The sequence below is a fragment of the Neolamprologus brichardi genome, chromosome 12 (genome assembly GCF_056152115.1).
Source record: "Neolamprologus brichardi isolate AB-2024 chromosome 12, ASM5615211v1, whole genome shotgun sequence".
In the NCBI taxonomy this organism is placed as follows: domain Eukaryota; kingdom Metazoa; phylum Chordata; class Actinopteri; order Cichliformes; family Cichlidae; genus Neolamprologus; species Neolamprologus brichardi.
In genome coordinates, this window is record NC_142115.1 from 21,410,816 (window position 1) to 21,429,231 (window position 18,416).

Below are 18,416 nucleotides of genomic sequence, written 5' to 3' on the forward strand. Positions count from 1 at the left end.
TGAAATACTTAAAGCTATGGTGGTTCTCAGCCTTTTGATGACAGGCCCATATTCTTTCTGCAGCGCTGCAACAATCGTGCAGCCATAAAGAGTTATAAAGATCTATTTTAAACAATAATGATTAAGAGCCCTGAAATAATGACAGTGGCTCACGTATATATCCTTTCCACAAGTTCCACTTGTTTTAGAAAACAAACAAAAACGAAACTAACTGTTAGCGGTGCCGCAAAGCGCTGGGTCCAGAGCTTGAACCTCTCATGTCAGTAGCTATAAGAACAGCTACGACAAGAAGTTCACAGATGACTTGCAGATACTATCCAACTTGGTTTTCCTCTTGTAGACATAACTCCCAACTTCTGTTACTTCCACCGCTGCTAACGTCCAAACCAACCATTGTGTGCTGGTTCTCTGACAATATAGTCTTGCTCTTAGCAGGGAATAAATCAGCAGTGAGAAGATGGCGAGACCTGCGCCTTGACTTTAGAAAACTGTGAGCAGCATTAAAAATGAAGCTCACTTTTTAGGAGACTATAGCAGAGAAAGGCATAGTGGTGATGAATAGTCTGTTTGTGTGTTTTGCAGATTGGGGATCTTAGAGACCACTATCACTTCTTCCATAGTCGGACTATTAAGAGGTCGACTTTGTCCAGCCGTGGTCGCCATAGTTTCATTTCCATGGAGCCTAAGGTAAGTCTGTTTATGAAAGATTGAGCATCAGTGTTTCTTTTGTGCTGAAATGATACTGTAGGTAGTTTTATATGATCTTAATTCAAGTTCCTTTTCCTGGATAACTTGTGGTGTTCAAATCTGTACAAAGTTCACTCACTTGTGATGGAGATGACTGATTATCATCAGGTGACTCAACTGAACAAACTCCATCCGCTGATGAAGATCATGAGGTTCTGTTTGCAGTTCTGGAAAAAGCAAGTGGACCTTGAGTTAAGATGGTTTTAACTGATAAGTTAAATATTAACTTTTAGCATACACTGAGGACCTTTTGCCAGAATTGAACATGTTTTCAGTAGATTTTTCATACACCTCTTACAAGGGCTGTCATCTTACTCTGCAGTGGTTCATCCTGCGAACAGCCAAGTGAATAATGATGAAATCTGCCTACTACTGCTTTTAGTTTGAATTTGATGAGGTTAAAGGAGATAAAAGAAGATAAAAAATATCATTTTCCTTGAAATAAACTTGTCAACAGTGTTGACAATGGTTGATTCACCGTACTCCAGTACTGGGCTGGACCCCCGTTTCCTTCAGAATTACCTTAATTGTTCATGGCACAGTTTCAATGAGGTGCTGGAACCATTCTTCACAGATTCCGGTCCATGTGAACATGATAGCACGGTTGGTGTAGATCGATTTACTGCACATCCATGATGTGAATCTCCTGTTCCCCCACATCCCAAAGGTTCTCTACTGAACTGAGATCCGGTAGATTACTCAAGAAAGTAGTTTGAGATGATCAGAGATTTGTGACATGGTGAGCAAGAATGGTAGGATGTGGAGTACTTATGTGGAACAACCATAGTTGAACCGAGGAAGGAGCTGTAAGAGTACATCTTTCACCATTTTACGATGGCGTGATTGTACTTCTCTGTGAATAGTGCTCATAGCCTTTGAATATCAACGATTATAAAACTGAGCTCACATCTCACTGTTAGGCAGTCGTGTTGGGGGAAGCCTGCAGTGAGCTGAAGAAGTTACTTGAATAAGCGATGAAACATTTCTTCCACTGAAAACTCGGCTTCCAGATGAATAAAAGCAACTTTCTGGGATTTCCTAACCTGGATTATTGAGCATGCCTCAAGATATTCAGCAGGTTACCTAAACTGTGTCTGGATGCAGTGAGTTGTGAGTTAAGGTGTATCTAATAAAGTGTCCAGTGAGTGTGTGTGTACATATAGACACCTACGTTATCACTTGTCAGAGACCAGGGGTCAGAGTGGAGCCCTAGTAAATCCAAATTCAGAGAAATTCTAAACTTTTCCGTCCAAGCGTTGAGATCCCAGTGAAGCCACAGCTGCTCTGTGTTTTCCTGATGATAAACCGATAGTTTATCTTGATCTCAGCCAGAGGAACCTGGTTGTGGCAGATCAGATGGCACAACTCTCCTACAGAATCAGAAACAACATTTTTCCATGATGGTTGTGGATCACCATAACACAATGTGACATAATCATAAATCAGAATATTTGATCTTTATTATGAGGTTTGTTTTTTGGTTTCGCATCACTGTGGGCAGGATTTCTTTTGTAACTCTAAAATACAGCCTTAGTAAAGTAAATAACATGCTTTTGTTGTTGTTGTTGTTGTCGTCAGCTGAGAAAAAAACTTTCTGTTTGAACAAGAGTTTGATCTAAACCGTCTGTCAGTGCTCTTCTCGTCACTTCATCAGGTCGACAAACCTGGACCGAATTACACACGAGGCCTCCACATCACAACACTGAGCTTTATCAAAACACGGGGGACAAATCACTAAATAAACCTGTTGATTGTTCACACGATTGTACAATTGTCTGCTCCTCTGATGTCTTGTTTATGTTTACAGTAGATTTAAAAAGCCTTTGAAGTAAAAGACCGCTTGACTCGTCCAAGACATGTGAAACCTCCTTATCTCACATTTTGCATATTTTTGTCTGACTCAGAGTTGTTGATGTCTGCCTGTTTGATGAAGCGAGTCACTTTCTTGAACAGGCTGAGACTTGATCCTGAGGAAACAGGGCAGCGATGCCCTCTTACAGCGTTTACATACAGCAGCAGTGATATTGCGTGCAGATTCTGAACGGCGAATAAATCTGTGTCGGACTCATAAGTGTACGGCGACTGCTGAAGAATGATGGTGATGGATCAGTGTGATTACTGGAAGACGGGATGAAACGGGAAGAGGAGCAAAGAAAGAAAAGGAGCCGTCTGTCACCTTCTTTACCCGCTTATCTGTTATCCTGTTTCATTGTTTCTCTTCAGTTTCCTTTCTCTGTATTTTTGGGCCACTCAGCTGTTTTTTGTTTTTTTTGTTCACCTGCTGTCATCACCTGTCAAGAGCTCCCTCTTCCCTCTTTTCTCACTGTTGCTTTCTGTGCACTCGTCCCCCTCCCTCTGTCTTTGGTTCTCTTGCCCTCTTGGGCCTGATACTGTGCCACGCTGGAGGAAGGTCTGTGTCCGGATGCCAGCTGGCCGGGAGACTGAGAGATTTAAGAAAAAAAAGAAAAAAAAGACTAGATTAGAGAGAAGAGGTTAAATGACAGAAAACAGTAGATTTCCTATTAGAACGCATGGAAGAAGGAAAAAGATGCATCGGAGACACAGAATAAATGAAAGGTGGAGCGAAATAGAGCTGTCGGTGTTTCACTTGCTGACTGGCTGTCCTTTTTGCGGACCTGTCTATGAGGTTTTGGGATCAACATGACAGCCAGTTTGGCAGCAGCGATGTCTGGCATTCTGCTAATGATGTTTTGCAATCAGGTTTTGTAATAATGACAGCCGTGTGTGTTTTGTGTGTGAGTGAGTCAGAGGGGTGTAGCGATGCCGTGAAAGGCGCACCCTACCATCCACAGTAGACTCTGGCATGCATGTTACCATGGAGATGAGGCACAGCACAGATTACCACTTTATGGCACCCGCCTAACTGCAGTGTCACTTGCCTCTCAGGTCAAAGACCGCTTATTTTTCCAGGCTGTGAGAGGGCACATAGCGTCACCTTGACCCTTAAACAAGGACAAACGGGGTTCATGAAACAGATTCTACACAGACAAAGTATTTGCGGCACCGCTAGCTGACTTTCCTTTGTAGTCCGTGTAGTATTGATGAATCACATTTGAACAGCTTTTGACTGCATGGAGGTGAACAAGAAAAAAAGGGAACACTGAAATGCAATCTTGAAGCTGTTGGCCCCTGATGCCACGTAGCTTTTTAAAATCGATTGACAGTCGTAAACAATGACAAGTGGACTTAAGAGGAAGTATTGTCCCAGATATCTGCTGGCTACAAAGGAAGCCCTGAAATATTGGCTCTGTCTACAGAGGCTAAAGCATCAGAGGGTTGCCGATGGGATCCTAGATTGAGTTTAGTTCAGCTTGGCACATTTCCTATAAACATGGCTGTTGTGGCTGTGGCTGCTGTAGTCACTTTGGACTCCCAGGATGTAGAAATCTGGGAAAACCTGCAGAAAGTATTTCAGGACAAGCCATTTGGAAACACTTTAAAAGCTTCTTGATCAAACATGATTTGTTAAAGGTTTTGCATCCTCTGATTTCTGTCTGGAGTGCGACACAGTTTACATGCATGATGACGTAGACGGCTGTCAGTGCTGTCACAGGGGAGAGCCTGCGCCGTGCTGTATCTGTGAAAATATGCATGACTGCATTGTTGTTTTTGAACGTTACTTTTGGCTTATTTATTAACCTTTTCTTTTTTTTTGCTCCTTCTAAGCTGTCATTGTAATTTTACATCAAAGTAGGTCAAAGAAAACTTTTGATCATATGCTGTTTTGGTGCTGGTGGCAGATGCGATGCATGCCGTAAGTTCTTTGTCTTACCGCATAGAGAGTTCATAATCTTTATTCTGTTTCATGCCCCTAAATATCAACTAGGAAAAAAAATGTTGACACGAGCCACAAGTGTAATTGTTGTAGTTGCACAGCTGGAATCTGTTAGTCGTGTGTGGACATATCTATTTTTCAAGCCTGTCCTTAACAGGCTCTCTGCAGCAGAAGTTTTCTTCCACAGTTGGTTGTGGAGCATCTGAAGTTTAGTACAGGTCAGTACACCCTCTTTCTGAGTAGATATTTACCCTTCTCTACCTTTTGCCTCTCAGTGGCCTCTTCTCCAATCCCTGTACTTCAATTCAAATGAGCAAAGTTGGGAACAAAAGTAAAAATAACTTAAACTTTGGAAAAGAAAATATCCCAACATCACCAACAACAACTTGAACTGTTGATGCCAAGCAGCATGGATACATGCTTTCATGTTGTTTATGCCAAATTCTGTCCCTTAACATCTGAATATCACAGCAGAACTGGAGACTCGTCAGATCAGACAACATTTTTTAAATCTTCTGTTGTGGAATCCGATATCCTCTTTTTAGCTGTTCTGACCTGACAGGAGTGGCACCCAGTGTCTTCTGCTGCTGTAAGCCACCTTTCTTCTTGGTTTGACCTTCAGCAGGTGGTCTTGACCATGTCTATATCCCTAAATGCACTGAGGTGCCATGCCATGAGCAGCTTAACAAGTGTACCTAATTAAGTGGCTATCTATACAAACTTGTCTTTTTGTATTAAGCCGTATTCGGCATGCACCTTGCTCAGTTCTGCTGACGCATGCTCGTGAGTCATTCATGCTGGGAGTTCCAAGAGAGTTTGGACAGCCGCAGTCTTTTCTCTTTTTTTGTTCAAGTACACTTAGTCTGCTTTGCCTGAAATCTATTTCCAGACATTTCAAGTTTACTGTAAACAACAATTACAGCACGGCAGTGGTTTTTTTTCTCCTTTTGTAGTGTCCTTTTGATGTGTGCGCAGAGATTAGTAGGGAGAAACAACTGCCGAACGCCTTCTAGCTGAAGGAGCACGGTGCTTCCAGCCGGTTTCACTTAGAAAGGCTCTTGTTTACTTGAAGTCATCTATTCAGACATGTGCATGAACACTGAGAGCCAGGTGTGGTTTGCAGCTGAATCCTCACTGGGATAGACTAAAATGCAAAATGGCCGTGACAACAAAATGAAATTTGAATGTTTTATTGCTCTGCCACATCAGGACAACGGTTTACCACATAGTAAAACTACCAAAATGAGCTCATATCTACTTATTACACAGTTAAACAATTAAAATATGCTCAGTGTTTTTTCCCTTTTGGCTCACAGAATTTTTTTGTTCACCGCACAGATGCCTTGCTGTATTCATAGATATGCAGAAGACGAGGACGCTCATTGCATTACGGAGACGACATAGCTAGTGTCTTGACCTCAGGGATAATGTGCATACCCTTAGATTTTATTTTAATCCTGAATTTTTAGTTTGAATTTGTTTAACAAATGAACCATTAAATAGTCTAAGCTTTGAGACGAGCCCCCACAGCTGGCCGTAACGGCCCATGCTGTTTGTGATGGCCGAGTTTGGGCCGAGTCTCTGAAATACCCGAGAGAGAGGACAAGAACTGGTTTCTCATGTTGCTGCAAGGGTTTCACTGGGTGTTCTGCTCACTATCCATTAGCTTTTTTGCCTGGAGCTCTAACATCGTCACACAAACAGCAGTAAAAGTGGATCAATTTGTTCCCATTTGTTCTATTGAAGTGAACTCTTCCCCAGTTTCCCCTGGTTACTGACCCAGCCAGCTAGAGCCACCTGCAAACCCTTATACAGAGTGAATGAGAGTGAGAGCGAGGGAGGGAGGGAGGTTGGAAGGGGGTTGGAGTGGGAAAGAGAGAGAGAGAGACAGAGACAGGCCATCTGAGAGAGAAATGGGCACCTGCAGAGAAGAAGACTGAAAAATGCAGCGAAGGAGAGGGGGGGGGGAGGGGGGGAGGGGGGGGAGCTGACGAGGAAAGGGATTTAAAAAGGGGAAAAAAAAGGAAGCGAGATAGGAGCGGGAGTCAGACTGGGAGTAAAGGCAGGGTGACAGAGGTACAGGTGCTACCAGATCATTCCTCTGCTACACCAGACTGCAGTTAAATGAATGGAGGAGGTCGTTATGCCCCAGAGCCAGCCAGTGAGTTGGCACTGACACAATGGTTGTGATACATGGGGAAGTTTTAGAGGCAATAATACAGGGCGATATTGGCTTTGTTTGGATAGGGCCTCGCATTCATGGCACAATTGATGCGGATAACTGCAGGCTGTTATCAGTGAGTGATTTTTAGCAGACACAATAAAGGATGGCATTATTCTCACCAGCTTCAGAAAAAGTGTTACATAGGCCGTTATCTGCCTCTGGTAATCCAGGAAAAGAGAGAATAAACATGTATTTTTTATAAAAAAAATAAAAAATCAAATCCCAGTAAAGATATCCAACATCAACTGTAGCACCAGCAGTGGAAAGTTTAAAAAATTTTCATAAAATAGGTTGTGGCAGAGTTAAACACGCACAATATACAGTGCAGTTTGTGAAATGGTCTCGACCTACTCTGTCAAGTCTTGTTTCTGGACAGGAAAACATGAAAACCCAAATCTTTTGTCTCTGAGCCCCATTTTTCATCTGAAAGATCATAAATCTTTGTGTCCATGTACATGAAATGAATATTTTCCATTTTTAAAAGGCGGCTGGAGGCGTTCATGGTGCACTTGGTCATTTTACCGCTCACAAGACCCAAGTTAAAGCTGTAACACCTCACAGATTTTTAAACATTGTAGGGTCTATGCTTACTTATATACTATACTTTCATATTATTTACTTGGTTAAGTTTAGCTGTTTAAGAACAATTTGATTTTGGTTAGGAATTAAAGTGCCATCACCTTTTATTATTATTATTATTCTTTTAAATTGCAATGGTGACGCATCTCCGTTTTGTCTGGGCTAGATTCGTGCCGGAGACACAAAATACACTCCCTGTTGAAATGCATTACTCACAAATTTGCACTGACTGTTCAAAAAAAATGTCAGTTCTTATCCGTGTACACAAACAAATGATTAATTTTTCATAACAGATTCATGTTTTTCTTGAAGACCAGGCTTTTTTTTTGTTGCTCCTTAAGAATAGAAGTAAATGATATAAATGACTATGGATGGATGGGTGCCATCAGTCTTGAAATTATGATGCCAGTGTTGGCATTTCCACATCTAGACCTTTAAGCTGAGCCTTCTTCCTTGGGATGTAAAGAATTTGTATACAAATGTCTGCGATCTCATGTTGACATATAGCACCCCCACAGCCAGCACGCTGCCACCCACTGAGCTCTTATTGTGTTAATAATGCAGGCATAGATATGACACACAGATACTGAAAGTAAGGCATATGATTTATGTTACAGACCCTGCAGTGTAATGCTGCAAGGACGCTACTATGTTAGCAAAGCTGTGGTGAAATACACGGTTCATCTGAGCAGCTTTTTTCGTAACCAGTTTTTAAATTAAGGGCAAGTTTTTGTGTTGGCGTGAGCAGCAGAGTGTAAATGGAAGATGGTGTAAGGATGTGCTCATGATGTTTGTGCTGTTTGATGAAAGCTGTAATATTTAAAGCTCACCTCAGGTAACTTTTTAAAACTGGGATGCACTGGGATAACAGAGTTTACCTCTTTTCACAATCTACTCATGATCAAGGGATCTACAAGGTTGCAGTTGTGTTGACGTTGTTGGTCAAAGTTGGCTTAAATAATTTTTTGCTTTCAGAAATATTTTTGAATCATCGTAGCCTTCATAAAGAGGAAAAAAGAGCCCCTTTGTCAATAGAATATGTGAAATTAGCAAACACCAGTCTGCAAAAATGCCTCATCTAGAGCAATCTCCAAAGAAGTAGTATGGTTTGTGCTCATTCACCACACTAAGCTTTTAGGTAGCAAACAATACTAAATCGCAGGAGGTGGCAGGTTCAGTGTCTTGCTCAAAGGCGCTTCAGTAGGGTGTACACTTGCTGGCATGCAGAAGCATTTTAAAATTCCAGCTCTGTGGTTGTTGACCTTGTTCATTAAAGCCACTTTAAACTCTTTTAAATTCCTCTGAACGTGTGTTTCTTGCCCCGCGACATCTGAGACAAACTTCAGCAAAAAATGAATTTATTGTTTTTGTTTTTTGTTGTCGTTTCTTGAAGCGTTTGCGTCGCCCCTGATGGCGGTGAAGGAGGATTTACGGGTATACACGGGGCAGATATCCTCGCAATTTGCCAAGTTGCGAACAAGAGCAGTTAAGAGTTACACTGCTGATCAAAGATTGTGGTTGATGGTATGCTAATGTATGCAAATTGTAATGATACACCAGTGGTTTTGCGCAGACACACTCACGCACAATTCTTGATGACAGAGTTGTTTTGAGGCTAATGGGCTGTGTAAACGGTTGCTTTGAAGCTGATGGTCCTGATAGAAGTTGGAGTGAAATGAGCTGAGACCTTGGCAGACGGGAGAAGCATCATGCTAAAGTAAAATATCTCACTGGGTTTTTTAAAAAATAGTTTCGTTTCTACACTTTATCTTTCTCTCTGCGCTGGTTTGCCATTTCCTCTTCCTTTCCCATCTTTTTTTCTTCCTTATAGGGAGGTCATTTATTGAATTACATCATTTGCACTTTATTCCTTTCCCTCCTTCACAATTTCTAAAGAGGTACATACTCGAGTTATTAAATCAGTTATTTATAAACTCAATTATCCTTCCTTCACTTGCTGTCTTTTGGTCTCTCTTGCTATTTGTTTTCCCTTCCCTTCCAGCTCTCTCTCTTCTTTCTTTTTTTATATTATTGACTCTCCCGGGACTCGTTCTCTTCAGCTCTTTATCGCCTCTCCTCTCGTCTTATCTTGTCTTGTTGCCTCGCTCTCAAACTCTCCGGAGAGAGCCTGGCAGATTGTTTCAGTGCATGAGACCAGATAATCACTCTGCAGTCATTATGTCAGCTATTCTCTTCTTCTCTCTCTCTCTACTCCTCCTCTTCCTCCTCCTCCTGTCTGCTGGAGCTCTATTGATGTGGAGAAATGCTTTGTCTTTTACAGTCGGACATAGCTCAATAAAACCTCAGATTTCTGGGACTGTCGGGGCTGAGCGGCAAAACAAAAGCACTTGCGGTGTGAAAATTATTCTGTCTATACATCGTCTATACAGCTAGAAATGGAAGCTGACACACTTTTGTAAACGCTGTATAAAGAAGAACTACCTTGACATTTCGTGCCAATGTGCACCGTTCCCCCGTCCCCATAAACTGTTCCACAATCGTGTTTGGGTGCAAACTCGGTGCTGGAGAATCCCTGGATCATTTATCACACAAATGTTTATGTCTCAGAAAGAACTGCTCTGTGTTGTGCCAGTTGCATACCTGCTAATATTTCAGATTCTGTGTTAACATCGCTGCGTAAACTTCTGATCGGGCCTTCTCAGACAGATGAAGTCTTCTAGACTAAACACAAGGTTTGCGGGTTTTTAAGAGGAGCTGACCGGGGCGGCGCGAGTGGGTCCAGCCGTCTTGTTCGGATCCAGGCAGCACAGATTTTGAAATTGGAAAATTCCGCCTCAAAGTCTGAACGAGGCTCCTGCCAAGGAATGCCTCTGCGCCTCGAAGCGAGCCCATAACATTTGAGAGATTGATGTTACCTGTGAGGCCTTACAGCCTTTAGTGCATCTGTGTGCATCAAATGTCCTAACATTTCTTTTATTTTCCGTAAAGGAGAAGTGAACTGATGAGCCTACAGTAACACTGACATGGTTAAAATCTCTCTTTAAAAATAAATCATGACTTTGCGAGGCCTCCACATCTATAGTTTGCTTTTTTTCCCTTTTTTTTTTTTGGGCTTGTAGTGGCTTGTTTTACTTCAGCAGTCTTCATTTGTTCACCTTTTACCAATTTTAAAAGAGGAGACAGCACATAAAACCTTATTACGCTTATTTATAGGCAGTCCATTGGGATAAAAACAACTTTAAGGCTGAGCACCAAAAGAAAAACACCCCCTTAAGACTCAGTGGATTCGTTTCTGTCTTGCTCGGTTGCGTACAACAGTATAATGTAGTTTAGTCTCTGTAGGTGGTTTCTTTGTTTTCCTTCTGCGTGTTCATCACATAAGGCAAATAAGAGCAAACATAGACAATGTATTTGCACTTTTTCTTTTTAAAATCCTCCTAAAATGTTGTCTCACCTTCAGTATTCAGTTCATTGAAACTTCACCTGTATACTGGTTGTGTCATCTCCGAAGTGATTCTGCTCCCCTGTTATTATTGTAAGCCTCCTCAGTTTCTTCTATCGCCTGTCTCTGTTTGTGTGTTTCAGGTGGAGTGGATACAGCAGCAGGTGGTGAAAAGGAGGATCAAGAGGGATTTCAAACAGGCCCCGCTCCTTTCGCTGTCAAGCCCCGCCCACAGCAGCCCAGCCCAAAACAACATATTCTATAATGACGCCAAGTGGAACAGTATGTGGTATATTGTAAGTCCAGTGTATACTTATTCCAGGCTTCCTCTCTGTTTACACCAGACAGAAGAATATAACAAGGGCCCATGAACTCGGTGTATGCAGCACACATCTAGTCTGTTCGGAGGATTGCATGCTGTTCTTTGCCCACATTTATCCAGTTTGTGGGTCAAAGGTCAGGTTAGGTCACGGCATTGTCCTGATTACTGCAGTTGAGCTGAGGGATTTGTGTGTGTGCGTGTGTGTGTGTGTCTTTGTTTGTGTCTAATAAGAATGAAGAGTTGATATAGGATTTTTTCCCCTATAGAGAAATGCTTATGCATCCCCACAAAGATGTTTCAGAAAAATGAGCAGAGTTATAATGGGTATTTTTTTTTAAATTTTTTTAAAAAAGGATTGCTTTTGCAAAAATATAATGGGGCTTTGATGACAACTATTAGGGAACGATTGCTCTCAAATAAACATTGTACACCATTCTGCTTCTGCTTCACCATTCCAACCTGTACCTTGAAAATCCCGGCATTAATGATGAAATTTAGCTTTTATCTGAACTCTAATTGGAACAAGGAAATTGAGGGTCAAGATTCTTTGTTTATTTGTAAGCATTTGTCACAGGAATGCCCACACAGAGGCGTGTACGTGTCTCTGTGGTGGTGGTGGTGGGGGGGGGGGATACTTTTTTTTGCTGGCTTATCACTCCTGTTTGCATACACCTTGAGATCATTGCTCCTTAGTTATATGTTTGTGTGTGCGGTCGAGTGTTCCCAGCTCAGTCAATTGTTAACTCAGTGTAGATAACTGCCGATACTTTGACCCGAGGTTCTATATATTTCAGAACTTCATGTGTGTTTTGAACCTGGAATGGAAAACAAGCTTCCTCTGGTCATTCCTATCAAAGTGACCTTACACAGACTGATAGTTCTGTCCAGTTGTATAGTTTGTATTTAATCTAAGTGCAGTGCAATATTACACCATTAATTGTTTGAAATAACTAGAATTTTATTGAGCTGTGTGAGAGGCATAGCAAAGTGCTTCTAATCGATGAATAAAGTGTGTGAAGGAGCAATTTGGGGTTAAACATTACACATCTAAATGTCACTTTAACCTTTAGAAAATAAATTATAGCTCGTGACACACGCCTCTGAATAAGATTTGCTGTGAACAATATTGAAATGCCAGGGTTACACTCGGCAACAGTGACCATGTAGCTGTTTTCAATGAAGACGGTGCGGGAGACGGGACTAAAAAAAAATCCCGTCTGTGCTAGATGAAACAATATCTGACGCCTGCCTCCTGATTTGTCGCGCTCCAGTGGAAGCAGAGTGCGAGAAAGCAGAGGCACATCTGCTCATGTTATCGATCTGCCGCTGTCAGTTTGGGAGAGATCGGTGAATATTTGTGAACTAGGTGGTGTTGTCTTTATTTGCAGACGGCACGCAGCTTTCGGTGGTGTAGCTCTGATTGCGTTCTACAATCCACAGATGATGCATGTTAGCTTAATTGGTGATTTTAAATTGGCTGCAGGTGTGGATGTGAGTTATTGTCTGTCTCTCTGTGTTAGCCCTATAATGGGCTGGGGACCTGTGCTCCCGTTTAGCCCCGTGTCGTGCCTGCAGCCTTAAACTGGATAAAGGTTTAAGAAATTGGCTGGATAGATGTCTTTGGTTGCTGGAATTCCAAATTATCTGCCAGTCACACATCGTTTCAGGATAATAGTTTAGGATTGGCGATCGAAGTCCCTCAAGATTTAAAGTGTAAAGTGTCTTTGTTAAATTAGAGACTTAATGTAGGACAATAACTGTGTTATTGTGGGGAAAAACTGACACGTTTTATCTCTCTCTCTCAATATAGATAGATAGATAGATCTCTCTTGATAGAGAGAATGTTTGAATTATGTTTTTGCTCTAGTTTTGTGCAGAGAAGTAATGCCAGGTTTTGGGATATTACCTCCTTAGTGGGCTTGCTTAAAGAGCAAGGATGCAGTTGAGATCATAGCTAACAAAAGGACTAACGTCTTACCTTTGACCGGTTTTCTCCAGGTGGGGAAAAAATAGGCCCACACAGGTATTCGCCATGAGCAAAACTGTTTATCTTTGAGTTCAAACACAGTTTTGAAACGGAACAAAAAAAGACTCAACTTTCAGGTGTGCAGAAGCTCCTCTCTGTCATGAGGTTGATGTCATTGTTTTTTTTTCTTTTCCACTGTCAGAGAGCATGCCAGCATTGACAAAGGGAATTAGTAAGCCTGGAGGCAGATGATTCCGGTGATTTGGACAATTTGGAAAAGGTTCTCAGTTGGAACTGGTTCTGGATTCCCATCCCTATTCTTGGCACCCTATTCCCAATGACATCATGCAGGTCTTGAATGGCAGCAAGTAATGACTGGTTGGTGATCAGTGTGTAGTTGCAGTTTGAGTCTGTTTCAAATGGTTGAAACACACGGTGTGAGGTATTTTTCAAAAACGCTGGGCTTTAACTCGATTGGAGTTGTTGAAGTTAAATCGTTCCCTTCTAAGTAAAACCAGAACTCTACCGCTTGCTCCAAGTTGAAAGAAAGTGACATGAGTACGCTCATAACTTGTAACTCCTAGCTGAACATCTGCAAGAACATGATGGAGTTCCTAAACTCCCACCTCATATGTTTATCCCCACCTGCTCTCTTCTCACCATCTGCTTCCATCTCTGCAGCACTGCAACGATGACGTCCATAATTGCCAGTCGGATATGAACATCATGGGAGCGTGGAAGAGGGGCTACACGGGTAAAGACGTGGTGGTGACCATATTAGATGACGGGATCGAGAGGAACCACCCAGACCTCTATCAGAACTACGTGAGTGTGTATGTATGCGCGTGTAGGGCGGCTACGAGTGGCAGTGTGTGCGCATATTGGCTTTGAGTCGGTGTGTGACAAGTGAGGAAGTGTATGAGTTCAAATGTAAGTGCCCCTGCATGTGTTTGCATGAATGGCTATGAGTCTGCCTCATTCAGGATTAACAAGTCACATATACAACACAGTGCACTGATTAATACATAGCAATGCAGTGCCACACTATTGTGATCCTGTTTCTCTTTATTCTTTATCCTTTATTATTCTAGTTGCTCCGTTTCTGCTTAGCTACTCCCTCAGTTTTCATCCGATTTTCACCATTCAAATTTTAACCTGTTCTGCTCTTTCTGCTAATGACTGCTATATCTTTTTGTGCTCATAACTTTTATACTTTTTGAAATATTAAGCTTTTTATGCCATATTTTGTCCCATTGAGATGACTGGGACCACATGACAAGTGTGGTCTCTGATATTGCTTGCTGGGGTCACCTGTGTTTTGGCTCAGTGAGATGAGCAGCCATTCTCAGAGCGGGAGGTCTGGGTTCGAATCCCGCTTATGGCAATAATTTTTCAGTTAAAAGTTCAACCTTTTTAACTCTTTTCAACACAAATTTCAGCTTCTTCACCTCTTTTCAGCAGAGCTTTCAGATTTTTCATCTCTTTTCAGCACAAATTCCAGATTCTTCAGCTGTTTTCAGAAGAAACTACAGCTTCTTTACCTCTTTTCAGTTTCTTCACCTCTTTTCAGCTTTTTTCAGCAGAAAGTTTAGATTTTCCACTCTTTTCAGCATAATTCAGCTTCTTCTGCACAGTGCACATTTTGTCTCTCATCATATCTTTCTGTGTGACCAGAACTGGCTTGGCTCAGTGGGATGAGCAGCTGCCGTGTGATCCGGTGGCAAAGGTTCGAATCCTACCTGTGGCGGTTGCCGCACATCTTCCCCGCTTGCATGTACGCTTTATTGACAGCAAAGAGTTGAGCTTCTACACAGTGTTTTCAGCAGATAGTTCTCCTCCTTCTGCTGTTTTTAGATTCCACTACACAGCATTCACACTGCATTTTCAGGAAATGCAACTTTTTCTAGTAATGTAAATGTGGAGGAAGAAAAAAACGATTATAATTGTGATTTTAATAATACAAATTCTGCTTTGTAATCACACTGTTTCTCTTTACCATGTAACCAAGTCGTGTTCCAGAAGACAGCAGTCATGTGATGAACTAGGTAGTGATATTTGCTGCCATTTGGATCATCAGCCCATCATGTGTCTGCAATTAAATTCCAGAGAAAAACTTCCTTAAACTTGCAGGTGTGCAGTTATGCTGTGTGTACATGTTTATCTCTCTGTGGGCTCATACTTTAGTGTTTGTGCGTGCTGAGGTATGTCTACCTACGACCGAGAACTGATAGTTGAACTAACTTGTTGGCTTGAGGCAGCAGGTAAAGCCATCAATCAGCTGCACAGATGAAATGATTCACACCCTCTTTGCGCTGCTGTTATTAGCTACTCTTAATGCTTAGATTTGTTTATGCCGAAGGGCGAGTGGTGCCGCAGATTGAGTTAGCTCTGATTGCATTCGATTTACAAAACTGTTGTGAGTCGTGTTGATGTGAACTCTTTGATTGGGTTAGAGAAGCTTTTTGGCGATCTACAAGCCAGTTATACACACACACTCACAGAGAGTGTTGGACCTACTCTACTAATGAATTCACTTGTTTGCTTGATATTTCCCCATTTTGTGTGTGTGTGTGTGTGTGTGTGTGTGTTTGTGTGTTTGTGTGTGTGTGTGTGTGTGTGTGTGTGTGTGTGTGTTACAGCCATCGTTATGATGTTTTGTTATACTTGTGTTGACCTCCATGTCTCCTCCAGGACCCTCAGGCAAGCTATGATGTCAACAGCAACGATGTGGATCCCATGCCTCGATATGATGCGACCAACGAGAACAAGTAAGGAAAATAAATAAGGAAATCTACCCCATAGCAGAGAGAGCAAGAAATTAAATTTTAACTGTAACAGGGTTTTAGAAAATAAGCATGTGGCTTCACTGTTTTGTTTTTGCCAAAAGCTCTTCAGGATAATTTTTTTCCCTTCATTGATTTCTACAACAAGCTCTGTGCTTCAATATGTTTGTATTTGCTGAGTCCTGACTCTGTTTTGGTGCAGTGAGTTATATTAGCATATTTGTCTTGATGCATGCTCAATCAGTCAGGTAAGGAAATCCTGAAAAGTTGATTCTGTTCATCTGGACGTCGCTTTTTCAGTGGGAGAAACGTCACTCATCCAAGTGACTTCTTCAGTCTCAGCTGATTGCAGTTTCCTCTTAGTCTTATAAAAGGTACATTAGCATAATGACTAAAACTAGCACCACTGACGAACAATGGGCTGTGAGGTCAGTTTCTGCGTCATTAATATGCAAGTTGTCATGACCGATAATCAACAACCACTGATCGCATTAAGTTCACCAGGGAGGATGTGATTTATGACAGTTTAGCCTTCTTAGCTGTGAGATTTCCATCAGTAATGGGGGACATTTAAATGTTGCTGTGTACCGTAAACCTACGCATATGGATCAGTATTTAAGGTTCGACTCTCATCACTGGAGCACAAACTGGGTGTCTTCAGGACGCTACAATACGGAGCGAACACCAGCCCTACAGATACAGCGGCCAGCGAAGCAGAAGAACATCACATCAAGAAGGCCCTGAGTAAATGTTGTTATCTCAGCTGGACATTTGTCAAAGCTGGGAAGGCACCTAAAGAAAGCTTTCTTTCTTCTCTCCAGCCGATCCAGGAGAGAAGAAGGACAAAAACCCTTGGTGATCCCATATGTGTCAGGAGTATCGGGACTGTCGAGAAACATTTTCTCTAAACACCGCATATCTGTGGCTTTCAAACACCAAAACACGCTGTTTTAAAAATTTGTCCGCATCAATCTGGATCTGGTCCCCCGACACAAACAGAGTAGTGTGGTGTATTGTGGAAACCAAACAACCTCTGATGAAGCAGATGGCTCAACGCAGAATAGCTAACTCGTCAGGCCAGGACTCGGCAGTCTATTAACACCTACAGGCCAGTGGACACTCTTTCAATGATAAGGATGTACACATCCTGAACAGGGAGGAATGGTGGTTTGAGCGGGGAGTCAAAGAGGCCATTTACAAGGAAGAGGGAAAGACCATCTCTGAATCGAGGAGGGGGCCTAAGGGTACATCTTTCGCCCTATTACAATGCTGTGATTGCAGCCATTCCCCAACTCTCTGTGAACGGTACTCATGGTCACTGATCAATGATCATTGAGCTTTGATCAGTGGTTGTTGGTCAATGGTCATGACAGTTTACATGTTAATGATTCAGAAACTTGCCTCAGAGCCCATTGTTCATTCAGTGGTGCTAGTTTCAGTCATTATGCAAATGTACTGTCTATAAGGTCGGGGAAACCTGCAGTCAGCTGAGAATGAAGAAGTAATTTGGAACTCGCTTGCCTGTGCACTTGTCTTGTGCCAGTTTGGCTCAGTGAGTGATTTTTGGGTGTGTGTGTGTGTGTGTGTATTTGGCACAGCAGCTCAAGTGCCGTGGCAATAGCTCAGTCCCTGCTGGTAATACGTTGTCTTAAAGAGACACGAGGGCCACGATGCAGCTTAACGAGCTGGTTTCTGTTTCGGTTTGAATTTATATTTGACTGTGATGCATGTGGAAGAGAAATCTGGTTTATTTTTGTTTTTTGAGTTTATCATTCTCTATATGATGATTTTCTGCAGATAATTTTATCTGAATACACGAGGCACGTAATCTGCTAGCTATGTAAAGGGATAAGCTAAATTTAACTACATCTGGAATCAAAATGCAGATTATTGTCAGCAGTTACATAATGCTTGTGGATTTATGATGTCTATGTGTATAAGCAGCAAGCAGGAGGGGATAAACAACTGCATTATCACTATATTAGTCTCCTTTACAGCTCTCTGAAGTAATGTCTTTGGATCATTTATTTATTTAACAGTGAACATGCATATTACCCACAGTTTATTGAAATATAATTTGACAAAAATGGGGGAAAAAATATCAAAATCGCGTCAGCCAAGATGTTCTTAAAGGTACAGTCTGTAATTTTTTGATTAGTTAGTGGGAAATTACAAACTGATGCATTCTCATAAACTTAGAATTAATCCATGAAAAATACATAGGAATGGGCGTCGGTTTGTGGAAGTCACCATGTTGCCCCTTCATCTTGAATACAGTGGCTGAGAATGCCAAATTGGGAGGAGAAGAGGAACTGTAGGTGCACGTGGGGCTTCCCGGCAAAACTTAATTAGTGTCTGACCTTCAGACTCGAGATATAAAGGGTCATACACATGTTTTATCATCTGAGAAAGGGTGCACCTCACCAAAAAAGCAAAAGCGCAAAGAGACAATCCAATAATAAAATTTTATCCTCTCCATTATCTTCAAGCCCCACCTATTGTACTAAAGTCGGAGCTCTATGATGCACAAAAACCTGCATTAAAAATGCTCATTTTTTTCCAGATATTGTTGCAATTATTTGTTGTCAGTACATTA

At 41.8% G+C, this 18,416-nt stretch overlaps 1 protein-coding gene across 2 annotated transcripts in view; it reads left to right on the plus strand.

Annotated features, from left to right (window-relative positions):
* Window positions 1–18,416, plus strand: part of pcsk5b (proprotein convertase subtilisin/kexin type 5b) — a 62,868-nt gene that overhangs the window by 3,724 nt on the left and 40,728 nt on the right. For both annotated transcript variants that reach the window (XM_035907285.2, XM_006789715.3), the window contains exons 2-5: window positions 583–687; window positions 10,893–11,045; window positions 13,719–13,862; window positions 15,729–15,805. In XM_035907285.2, the coding sequence (XP_035763178.1) occupies window positions 583–687; window positions 10,893–11,045; window positions 13,719–13,862; window positions 15,729–15,805 (479 nt within the window). The remainder of the gene's footprint in view (window positions 1–582; window positions 688–10,892; window positions 11,046–13,718; window positions 13,863–15,728; window positions 15,806–18,416) is intronic.